This window comes from Typopeltis vanoorti, chromosome 12 (assembly GCF_054136105.1).
Source record: "Typopeltis vanoorti isolate ZY-2024b chromosome 12, IOZ_Tvanoo_1.0, whole genome shotgun sequence".
Classification (NCBI taxonomy): Eukaryota; Metazoa; Arthropoda; class Arachnida; order Uropygi; family Thelyphonidae; genus Typopeltis; species Typopeltis vanoorti.
Genome location: NC_143560.1, coordinates 1,189,028 through 1,201,953, shown reverse-complemented (window position 1 = coordinate 1,201,953; position 12,926 = coordinate 1,189,028). Strand labels below are relative to the sequence as shown.

The window sequence follows — 12,926 nt, the reverse complement described above, 5'->3', positions numbered from 1 at the left end:
TTGTCTTTGTGTGTGTGTGTGTTACAAGAGTTATATGTAATCCTTGAAGATGTTGCAGTGATTGAGATGAAATAGCAAAAGCATTAAAATTAGTTTTTAATCCTTTCCTATTGCTATAAATATTCCATTAAACCTTCAACATAAAGCTAAAAAAGTATTTGCCTCAAATCATAAACAGCAAATATATTGAATATCTTCCATAAACACTAATTTCCTGAGAAGTAAGAACAATCTTTTGACATTTCAGTAGTACCAAGACACAGTGCCATCACTTATTTCTTATGAGAGAGACCTAGATTCACTTCATCTTATCTTTGATAATGCTGAATTGGATTTCTCCTCAGAAGACTTACACTTTTAGCCTTTCCTGTAAAAATACATGTCCATAGTGCCCTCAGCCTCCAAAAAAACTTGGCATCCTCTTTCATTCAATTCAAGACACTATTTCTCATCCATGCAACTCTTAACAATATATAAATTCCAAATTTACCTAATAGTAGAATAATGTCCCCATATTTGGGGTAGTGGATCAAAAACTTCTCTAAAAATCCTTGATGGCATCCAAAAAGCAGATTATCCTAAGCCCACTTCAATAGATGGCCCCTTGTCCAGACTCATTGCAATCTCCAATGGCCTGTTTTTGTATTATGTCTTTTCTACAGGTTTTTTTAATGGAAATCCTTACCCCTCCCTTCCCCACAAAAAAGGAGACTGGGTCTATAAGTGCATTAATATTAGTAATGGGCATGTTAAGGTTTAGATAAATCCAGAAATCTTGTTCTAGGGCCAAAACATGCAATTTTGTTTCAAGCCACTTCAGGTTTCCAATAAAAAGAGTAGTGATCTCACACAAGGCAATGAAATTTATTTCTTATCAAATCAAATCAGACACACACACACACACACAAAACATACATGTTCATAGTGAGATTCGAACTCACAGCTTGTTACTTGGAGAGTAGATTTAACCACATGGCCAGTTATGTTGGTCAACAAATTGCACAAATCATCCATGACCATTATTCCACTTTCCTCTAAACATATAAAAAGGAAAGCAGTAGCTGGTCAACATTCACACAGTTCAAAATCAAACTTCTCACCTTCCTATCTCTCTCATTCCAGCTATCTCTGTCCTTTGAAACTGCCTAATCATCATTTTCCATATCTGAACAATGAATACCACTGTCAACTGATCAAGAAACACACTTACTACTTGCTCACATACACAGTACTAATGTGTTCTAGGTTTTGAAGCTTTTATGTGTGACACTGATATACATATAAACATATTTAATAGCAAATGGAAATGTCATTAATAACACAAATCAACATTACATTTACCTCTCTGACATGCAAATGTCCAGCAAGATAAGCTTGGCCAAGTTTCCAAAAATTAGGAAAATGCTCACTAAATAATTCTGTGACTTCTACAACAAACTTCACAACTAGTGGAGAATCCCCTTGCCATGCATCCAGACCATCTTTTTCATTTTCTAGGTTAAAAAAGTCAAAATCAGTTCTGTTTTTATGCCAGAATAGTTTAACTGGGGATTACCAATATATGCATTTCTCTATTTTTTTTTTTTTGTTCATAGGTAAAACACTAACTATCAGATTTTAGGAAAAGACAACGTATACTAAAATATTAATTAAAAAACTTTAATTAATAACTTTCCATATTTCAGTGATGTTACATTACCATCTTCAGGGAACATAAAAATAACGATATGTGCACGCAGGCACTAACACTAAACAAATATGGCTGAAGAAAACAACTGAATTGGCATCTCTTATCTGCTCCACCAAAGACCAGCCACTTTCCCTAGACCTACTTGGAGTATACCAGGTCCCAAGTAGTTGCAAAATGTCCTACTACGGTCAAACAGGCAGGATAGCTAATATCAGGATATCTGCACATAAGGACTATATCCAGTTCCACCAATACAGCCACTCAGGACTTGCTGACCATGCTTTGGACACCCACCACAAAAAAAGCTGGAAGAAAGCCACTTTACTATACTGCAGCAAGTATAAATATGAGAGATTATTCCTGGAATCAGCCTCAGCTCTAAAAAACTCCCCAAACCTCAACAAATTTGGATGCATGAAATTGCCCCAAATATAGGAAGTTTGCATTCTAAGAACATCAGTCCAACAGCCAAGACAACCCAATTTAGTCCACTGAGGGCACCTTTAGGACTCTAGGACTGACTTCAGTTGTTTTCTTCAGCCACATGTGTTTAGTGTTAGTGCCTACATGCACATATCATTATTTTTATTTAATTAATATTTTTAATTAAATAAATTATTTTTAATTAATATTTTAGTATACATTGTCTTTCCCTAAAATCTGACAGTTATGGATTACCAACATATAAGTTTATCTACAAGATAAAACACTGTTAAGCATATATGATAAAATTTTGCATCCAGAAATTGAATAACTTGAGTTCTTATAACATCAACATTTAGATTTGACTACAAGAATCATTAAAATTCTTAAAGAAGTGTTCTGTCATACCCTCTTCAAACTCTTCAAAATGTGATCTTTAAAAGTAATCACATTTAACCACACTAAATAAAGTGATAAGGATTGTAAATATGTAAAAATATGTGACAGTATATATATATATATCTTTTCTAGGAAATTCTAAAAAACATCTTCTAACAAAAATACTTTTTTACTACAGAGGCCCTCAGTCAATTTTTGAGAATATTGCAGAGAGCAAGGATTATGAATGATATGCTGGCAGAAATGTGTGAGAAGATGGGAGTGCAGTTTGTTAATGTGTGGAATGAGTTTGAGAGACGAAGTGAGCTGTATGGGAGCGATGGACTGCATTTGAGTGGTTATGGTGTAAGTCGCTTGGAGAGACTGCTGCTGGAAGATAGAGAAGTGAATAGAGAGAATGAGATCGAGAGGGGAATGATGTGGAAGAGCAGGAGAGTAAGACAGGAGAGAGTGAAGAGATAGATATGAATGGGGAAGCGAGTGGTATGAGTATAGAAAAATGAGAGAATGGGTGTGCAAGAGGAGCAGGGAAATGGAGGCTCTGCATGGACAAGGGTACACAGCATGAGAAAGGTGGATGCTCCAAGAGGAGGTGAGAGCATGTGTAGGCAGGAAAGGAATGGGATGACCAGGGTTCAAGAGGAAACAGTTGGAACTGAAAAGGGTTCTAAAATGAAGAAGCAGAAAGGGAAATGGCCCCAGTCGAGCATGGAGAGATCACATCGAGTGAGTGGTATCAGTGGAACTAGCTGTAGATCCAGAAATGAGCTATTGTGTTCGTATACAAATGCTAGAAGTATAAGAAACAAGGCAGATGAAATGGCTGCAAAAATTGCATCTGTTTACCCAAAGATTGTCAGAATAAGTGAGACATGGTTGAAAGAGGATGACATCCTGACAGGAATAGAGATGGAAGAGAATGATGTGTTTCGTGAGGACAGAAGGGGTAAAAAGGGAGGGGGAGTGCTATTGATGATAGAGAAAGAGTTATGTCCATACAAAGAAGAGATGCATGATGGTATTAGTGCCTGTGGTTTTGAGGCAGAATGAAGTGAGATAGAGGTGAATGGATTCAAATACTTGGTGGGATGTTGTTATAGACCAGATAATGTGGATGGTGGTGATAGTGAAATGTATAGTCAAATTAGCCAAGCAAATAAGAAAAGGGTGATCAGTGATCATTATGGATGATTTTAATTATGGCAATATAGACTGGAATGATGAGATAGCAACTGGAAATAAAGAAAATGAATTTCTTGAGTTTTTGAGGGATAACCACCTCAGACAGTATGTAACAGAGGGCACACGAGGATTAAGGGTCTTGGATTTGGTCATTTCATCAGAGGATGTAATTATAAATGAGGTGTCAAATCATTCACCAATTGGTGAGAGTGACCATGAGGTGATTACCTGGGTGGCTGACAGCAGTGCGAGGACCCCTGTAAGAAAAGGGTATATGTGGAACTACAAGGGGGGGGGGATTATGAAGAGCTCAAGAGACAGCTTGCGGGTGTAGCGTGGAATGAGGAGTTAGCTGGAAAAGAGATCAATGCAGCTTGGGGGATTTTTAAAAACTATCTAGTAGATGCAATGATTAAATGCATTCCAAGGTGAGAAGGTTAAATAAGGTAGGTATGAGATGGATGAATAAAGAAATTAAGCATGCGATACAGAGAAAAAGGACATTGTGGAGGCAGCATAAGAGAAGTGGAAATAACCAATTCCATGAGGTCTATAAAGACCAGGCAAGGAGGGTGACTTGGTTGGTGAGAGTAGCTAAAGAGAGATATGAACAGCAGTTAGCTAATGAAGCCAAAAAGAATCCTAGGGAGTTCTTTTGATATGTAGCCAGCAAAAGAAAGAATGATTATGGAAGGATGACATTGATTGGAGGAAATGGTATAAAGACAGCTGTTGCAGAACTGTGGTGGAGATACTTAATGAGCAGTTCATAAAGATCTTTCAATCTTGTGAATGTGACTTCATGGAGAGATTGAGAGCAGTTGATGATGGGGAGAAGAAACTGACTGTAAGTGAGCAAGAGGTGTTTGGGGAGTTGAGTAAACTAGATGTAAATAAGACTGTGGGACTTGATAATATATCACCGCGTATTCTGAAGGAATGTGTCAGGGAGTTGACACCTACCTTGACATATTTTTTTAATACGAGTCTTGCACTTGGTCAAGTTCCTAAGGAGTGGAAGGAGGGCAAGATTGTGCCACTTTATAAAGGAGGTGATCGAACTCAAGCATCAAACTATAGGCCTATCTGTGTGTCAGGTGTTGCGGTGAAGTTGTTGGAGAAGCTTGTGAGAACTAGGATCCAGAGTTGGGTTAACAACAATGGTATTATCTTTGATGGACAGCATGGATTTGCTAAAGGGAGGTCATGTTTTAGTAATCTACTAACTTATTACAATAAAGTGATTGCTTCCTTGGACAGAGGAACAGGATACACAGTAATATACTTATATTTCGCAAAGGCTTTTGATAGAGTACCTCATAATGAGTTGGTAGTGAAACTAGAGTAGATGGGGTTGGATATTAGTTTAGTGCATTGGATTGGAGACTGGCTATCTGATAGGTATCAACAAGTTGTGTATGGGGGTACGATATCCAGGAAAAGGAAAGTCACTAGTGGAGTGCCTCAGAGGTCCATTTTGAGGCCATTACTGTTTAACTTGTATATTAACAATATAGGTGAAGATTTGGATGGAGATATTCAGTTGTTTGCTGATGATCAAAGTTGGGACGAACCATAAAGAGTAGTGAAGATGTTGTGGACTTACAAGAAGACTTGAATAAATTGGGTGATTGGGAATGGAAATGAAGATGTGAGTTCAATGTTGCAAAATGTAAGGTTTTAAAATTTGGAAAACAAAGATGGGATGCAGAATTTATGCTTTATGGTGAGAATATATTGTTGGAGGTAGAGGAAATAAGAGATCTGGGGGTGATAGTGGATAAGGATCTAAAATTTAGGGGACACATCACCAAAATTGTGAAGACAACACAAAGGCTTCTGGGAATGATGTGGAGGACACTGATGTGTAGAAGTAGGGAGATTCTTGTTCCGTTGTATAAGGCTTTGATTAGGCCACACATGGACTATTGTGCCCAGATTTGGTCACTGGGTTTTCAGAAGGATGAAGAGATGTTGGAAAGGGTCTACAGGCGACTGTTAAGGTAGTTTCTGACCTCTGGAATGTCGAGTATGAGGAAAGATTGAGGTAAGAGATGTAATTTGCAAAGTCTGGTGGACAGGAGGAAGAGGGGAGATATGATAGAGACCTACAAGTTGGTAAGGGGTTGTTATAGGATCAATGGTGGAGAAGTTCTACAGAGAATAGCGGGAGATCAGGGGAGAACCAGAGGTCATCCCTGGAAACTGTATAAAGAGTGTGTTAGTAATGGAGTGAGAGGCAGGTTTTTTCTTGCAGAGTTGTGAATGATTGGAATGCCTTGCCTGAGAATGTGGTGTCTGCAAGGAGTTTGAGTGTGTTTAAGACACGGTATGATGAGATGTGTGTGTGTGTGTGTGTGTGTGTGTGTGTGTGTGTGTGTGTGTGTGTGTGTGTGTGTGTGTGTGTGTGTGTGTGTGTGTGTGTGTGTGTGTGATGAAAGGACCTCCCGGATGAGTCTTTGACTCCATGAGGTCTTGGGGTAAAAATAATAATTGCATTATCAAAACTGTCTGATTTCTGAGAATAGTAAAATTCGTTATGGAGTCCCAGCATGCTCTTTGTTGAAAAGGGTTTTTCTACCTGGTGATGAAGTATATTATAACTCTCAAGAAATTATACTCTTGCTTAAATCCTTACACAGGTATATGCAGACAAAGTTTTCATGTGAATTATCTTCAGACAAGTCTACGTGTATAGAGCTGTTGACTTCATTAACTGCTACAGTATCCCATAATGCAAAACATGCTTCCTTTCAGCTGTTATTTATTACTATACATTATGGGAAAAAGGTTACTACTTAGACTTGCTCCAACCTTTGTTGAAGTCTCATCACTGGGAACCAGATCTAGGAAGATACTGAGGTTGAATTCATGCAAAAGTCTGGTGAATCATCATATTATTAAAATACTTTGATTCAAAATGAAGTATGCTTTGCATTATGGGATACTAAGGCAATTGATGTGAAGCCAATAGCCACTATATATAAGTAGACTAAGCGATGAAGATACTTCCTGCACTAACTTTGTTTGCTTACACTTGAATAAGGATTAAAACAAGAATATAATTTCATGTCAGGTATCATATACTTCTCATCAACTATAAATATACTTCTCGTTCAACTATAAATTTCATAGACAGATCATGTGACAAATACAGATGTCCTATAGAGAATGAGAACACAAAGATCTTTATTACAGGAAATGATACAGAGAAAGATGAGATTGGCAGGACATAATACTGAGAGGTTGAAGGAAAGAGGATATTAACAGTTTTAGAAGGGAAAATTATGGAAAAGGATCAAGAGGTAAAAAATGAAGGACATGGTTTGAAAATATAAGATCATAGATAGGATCATGTGTCTATGCAGAAACAAAAAGAAAAGCCACCAACGAGAGAGAGCGAGAGAGAGAGAACATGGTGTTGTACCCTCTCACTGAGGAAGCTACATGAAGAAGATAATATACTTCATAACCAAGTGAAAAAACTTCACACAACTTTCTTGATCCAGAGTATTGTAATAATAATAAAATACTTCTTAATGAATAAATCTGTCCTTAACTGGTCCTTAATAAGTAAATTAAGGACCAATTAAAGTACTTGTGATGAATGGGAATAATGACTCCAACACACATGCTAAAGTTCGATGTGAGATAAGTTCAAGAAGTCGGTTACCAAACTGAATGCCAATACCTTCTTATATATTTATGTCCTTAAAATGGTGGTTGTGGGAGGGAAGGGAGGGGGCAGTACTTTTTCTCTCAAGTCACTATAGTCAATCTTGTATTATATATTATTTCTCTGGCCTCTTAAATGTTTGCTACAGTGAGCATCTACTGTAAACATCATTAAAATAAAGAGTTTATCATATCTTTTTTAGTATGTTTAGAGATATTCATTTTAAGGTCTTTAGACAGCAAAATGTTTATTCCCCACTTTTTTTTTTTTTACTCCCTTAACTTAATTTTTTTTCCTGTTAACCTATGATAGGGTGTAAATCTACTATTTTGGCATATTGGGTGAGCAGAGCATCTTTTTTTTCTCTTATTTTTCTATACCGTTTTAAAAAAAAAGTTTGTACATTTTGTAATGTATGTGTAAATGCACAAAAGCCAACAGACTACGGATTTGAATCTTCCTTCCCATGATCATGGATATTTGAGATTGTGTTTGGGTAGTAGATGAATTTCACTCTAAGGTGTGAAACCACCAATCTGCTTATTGGAGGCCTGAAGCAGCTTGAAAAAGCTCCATGTTTGGTCTACAGAGCAATCAAATTATCAATATAAAATTTGAAATTAACAAGTTATTATCATTGGTCACTCAAAAAAGCCTGAAACCCCTAGTGGGCACACACATGCCTGAGTGGTAGCAGGAAAATGTCTCCCAAATATGAGTGGTAGGAAAGAAATGAAATACCTCCTATGGTATTTCATTTCTCTCCTACCACTGATCATAGTGGGCAGCTGCAAATAGCATGTTTTCACATATTAGCAGTGGATGAAAGAACCATTAAAGTTTGTCAGATGAGTGTTGATGCACTGACTGCAAAAACAAAACACAACTGAAATTTGGCACATATGGATGTCAAAGGGAAAAGTATAACAAGCTGGCTCGAACATCACCTGGATAAACAAGGTCATGTACCCAAATGAACAACTGGGGTTGGATAGATAAGTTTGATGCTGTGCAATAAGATTAAAACCAGCAAGAGACAGGCTATCAGCAGGAGCATGGAATGTTAGGCTCCTGCCACTTGATGGGCTCCCGGAAAGCTAGACTTACTTTGCAAGGAGATGGAGCAAAACTGATGTAGCATCTTTGGATTAGCAGAGATGAGTTGGAAAGATGGGGGAGATGAGAGGTGGAAAAATCATCTGGTCTGGATAGTATAAAACATGAAGCAGAAGTTTGATTTCTTTTCCGTAAAAGAGGAGGAGAAGCATTCTTAGGATACAAACCAATAAATGAAAGAATAATAATAATAATAGCAAGATTTGCAGCAAGACCATTTAACATCACAGTAGATCAAGTCTATTTATCCACTTCAGAAAGTTCCATAGAAGAAATAGTTATTTTCTACAGCAACTTGGAAACATGTCTTGATATCAGTACCAAAGAAAGATATACTGATAACTGTAATAGATTTGGAATGTGAAGATTGGAAAGGACAATGAGGGATGAGAAAGAATAATGGGGAAAATATGAATATGGAGAAAGCAATGCAAGAGAAGAAAAAATGCTCAAATTTGCCTTGAAGCATGACTGGTGATTTGAAACAAAATTCCCACAAAAAAAAAAAAAAAAAAGACTGCAGGAAGTGGACATGACAACAACCTAATGGAAGAACTAAGACCATGCTAGACATGATACTCATAAGCAAGAGATAGGCCACATCAGTTCAGCAGTATTGAACATTTCAAGGAGCAGACATGGAATAAGATCATAGCTTAGTGATTGCCAATATCAAGTTGAAACTCAAGCGATAACTGATGGCCATTTCAGAGTCAGAGAGATGAGGACAGTGAGCAAGAAAATCACTGGGAAGTGTATAAGAAAAAAATTAAAATCCATTATGGAAAAGGCACTGGATGATAGAAACAAAGTGGTGTCTGCAATCAAGAGGGAAGTGGAAAAAATTATCCCAGAGATAGAAAAGCCAAATAGACCGGTGTATCTCCCAAGAGACATTAAAGATAATTCAAGAAAAGTGGAGTATTAAAGATTAGAAGATATAAATAATTAGAAGATTTAAATAAAATAGAAATAGAATAACAGTACAGAGTGAAATGCAATGAAGTGAAGAAGGTAGTTAGAAATGACAAATCAAACTGGTTTGAGGAACAGTGCAAGGATATAAATAAATACTATGGTGAATGCAGAACAAGTATATAAGATGATCAGAAACATCACCAAGAAATGGAGCCCAAGGCAAAGAATCATAAAAAAGATGAAAATAGGGAATCTTGATGAACACAGAAGAAATAGAAGAAATGGACAAAATATTGCTCAGAGTTATATAAGACATAGGGAGATGAGGTCCAAAAGAATTTAACTGATGAATTGAGAGAAATATCACCACCAAGCACAGAAGAAGAAACAGATATACTGACAGATGAGGTTGTAAAGGCAGTAAAACATCTCAAAAATATAAAAGCCCAAGGAATGATGAGATCACTGACGAGATGCTTATGAAACACGGTGGTAGTAAGATTATTATAAATTAACTATTCGGGTTATGTAACATGGCATGGGACAAAGGCAAGCCACCAAAAGAATGGACAAGATCAATTCTAATACCCATTCACAAAAAAGGAAGCAAAATGGACTGCAAAAACTACACAACAATTGTTCTAATAAATCATGTGGGATGATGATATTAACAGAAAGAATAAGGAAACTAATGGAAGAAAATCTGGAAATGAACAAGCAGGATTTAGAAAAGGCAGAAGCACTGTGCACCAAATATTAATGTTAAAACTAATTACGGAGAAAGCACTATGTAAAAATAAAATGTTTATACCTTTTTTTGACTTTCAGAAAGAATTTGAAAGTATAGATCAGCAAGTGGCATGGGCTGTACCTAAATCTTATGTGGATAGGAACCTGTGGAGAAATAGGAAGATGGTTCCAGACAACAAGGGTCTGGATGCCATAAAGGATAATATAAGGGATATTTCTATTCAAGGTACAAAAATAAATAATTTATGATTTACAGATCATAGTCATTATTGAAGAAGATGAAGAGGAACTAAAAAGAACAGTGCTGAAGTTAAGTAAAGCAGGAAAGAGATATTGGCTGATAATGAACATTGATAAAACAAAAGCAATGACATTTGGAGAGAAGAGAATAGAGAAGCAAATAAAAGTCAATGAACAAGAGCTGGAAGTGGTCAGGACCTTCACATGTCTAGGGAGCAACATGATGCATGATTGCGACTATAAAAAATAGATAAGATCTCATATAACAAAAGCAATAGGCAATGGACAAAATACAGAAAAGTAAATCAGTGAGACTTTCCATAAAGTTGAGACTGCTAGAAAAATGCATATTCATAAGTGCTCTATAGTTATGAGACATGGGTGATAGTCAGACTCTAAGATGAATATTAGCTTTCGAAAGAACATGTTATAGTAAGATTCTACAAATTGGAAGGGTGCAAAATTTGCTTCAAATTATTTTCAAAGGAAACTAAAGTTTTTTGGTCATATCTGCAGAATGGATAAGTGAAAAAAACTTCCATGCTTGGTACAGCAAATAGTATAATCAGAAGAGGACCAAGCTGAGAGTAGGTAAATGTGAAAGAGTGGTGTGGAAAGAGTTGCAGGATTTGAGTCACCTGGCAACAGACAGAGAGAAATGGCAAAGAATGGTGAAATAAGTATCAGACACTAGCAGGCATTGGTCCTGAAAGTACTTCAAGAGCAAACTTCATTTGCTTACGCTTGGATAAAGGATTAAACCAAGAATATAATGTCTTGGCATCTTTAATTTATAGTATAACCAAGTGGAAAAACTTCCAAAAACTCTCTCTAATCCAAAGTATTTTAATAATAAGGTGTGACACTTTTTGGCTACTTGTATATGGAAATATGACTTCTGCATTACTTCAACCTAAGTATCATCTCTGGGTCTGGCTCCCACTGAGGAGAGCTAAATAAAGGTTGAAACTGGTCTGGGTAGTGACCCTTCCGATAATGCTTAGTATTATACATGTCTATAAGGAGCTGTGCTTTGCATTATGGGATACTAAGGCAAGTGATGTCAAGTCATAGCCTCTATATACGAGTTGCCCTGTCCTGAAATATCATGCATTTATGATTTTTAATAGTATATTATTTGCTTAAGTTTTCTAACAAATATACTAGAAAATACTTGGTGGACATAGCTAAAGACAGACAGAATGTGAGAGTTAAGGAGGAGGATTATATCAGCAGACGGAAAGAAAGATGCTAAAGAAGAAGACTATGAGGTCCAACACAAAAAAAATTAGACTAATCCTATAGCTTGGAAATGGAAAGTTAGTGGGGAGAGACAAAGAGATGGTTATAGAGCATGTTCTAACCTGTCACCGTGAGACAAGGCTCAACTCTATTGCTTTACTCAGTATGAGTGGACAGGGGTTCAAATATAGACTGTTCTTACCCTCGGTCGGAAAATGTTGGAGTGCAAGAGTGAATAGTGAATTAACATCAAGTTTCTTGTGAAACTGAAGAAATCCATGATGGAAACTTTTCAATTATTGAATGTGGCTTACAGTGAAGAGTGTATGTCTCATGCACGTGTTTTTGAATGGCACAAACGATTTTCGGAAGGCAGAGAAAGCATGAAAAATGATGATTGCCCTGGCTGCTCATGCACAGCAGTTACCGGTGACAACATTAAAAAAGTGCGAGATGTGATTCGCAAAGACAGAAGGTTAGGAATTTGAGTTGTAGCTGAGAAAGTTCATTTGGACAGAGGAAAGTATTTGGTGCATTTTAATGGAAGGATTGAACATGAAAAATGTTTGTGCAAAAAATGTTGTGAGATGAACAAAAAGAACGTCGCAAGAAACTGTGTTTGGATCTTTTGCAACGCATTAAGAATAAACCAGATTTGTTGAATTCGTAATTACTTATGATGAAACTTGGATATTTACGTATGATCCAGAAACCAAGTTACATCAATGCAGTGGACGTCAGCAACATCTCCAAGACAAAAAAAAAAAAAAAAAAAAAAAAAAGCATGCATTAGTCGTTTGAAGTTCAAGGCCATGTTGATTGTTTTCATTGATATCCAAGGTATTATAATGGCAGAGTGGGTTACTAGTGGCCAGATGGTAAATCAGTAGTATTACCTTGAGTCTTGACAAAATTACACGAAAGCATAAGAAGGAAACGTCCAGAATTATGGAGAAACGGTTGGATTTTGCACCAGCTCAATGCTTTGTCTGTGAAGCAGTTTTTAGCTAATCACTTGAACATCCACCCTATTCACCAGACCTTGCTCCCTGCGACTTCTACCTCTTTTCCAAAGATCAAGTCAGTGCTCAAAGGAACCCATTTTTTGTCAGCAGATGTGAAATCAAAAGTGAAAGAGATCCTCAACAGCCTTTCAGAAAATGATCTGCAGAATTGCTTTGAATATTGGAAGCAACATATACAACTTGTGTCAACTCAGACACAAGAAAGGGAACTATTTTGAAAGAGATCGTAGTTGATTTTCTCAATTTGTTAAATAAAAAGAGATAC

The 12,926-nt window shown here is 36.7% G+C and overlaps 1 protein-coding gene across 2 annotated transcripts in view; it reads right to left on the bottom strand.

Moving 5' to 3' along the window:
* Window positions 1-12,926, bottom strand: part of Sec5 (exocyst complex component secretory 5) — a 584,315-nt gene that overhangs the window by 298,390 nt on the left and 272,999 nt on the right. For both annotated transcript variants that reach the window (XM_090401446.1, XM_090401447.1), the window contains exon 12: window positions 1,342-1,493. In XM_090401446.1, coding sequence (XP_090257572.1) covers window positions 1,342-1,493 — 152 coding nt within the window. The remainder of the gene's footprint in view (window positions 1-1,341; window positions 1,494-12,926) is intronic.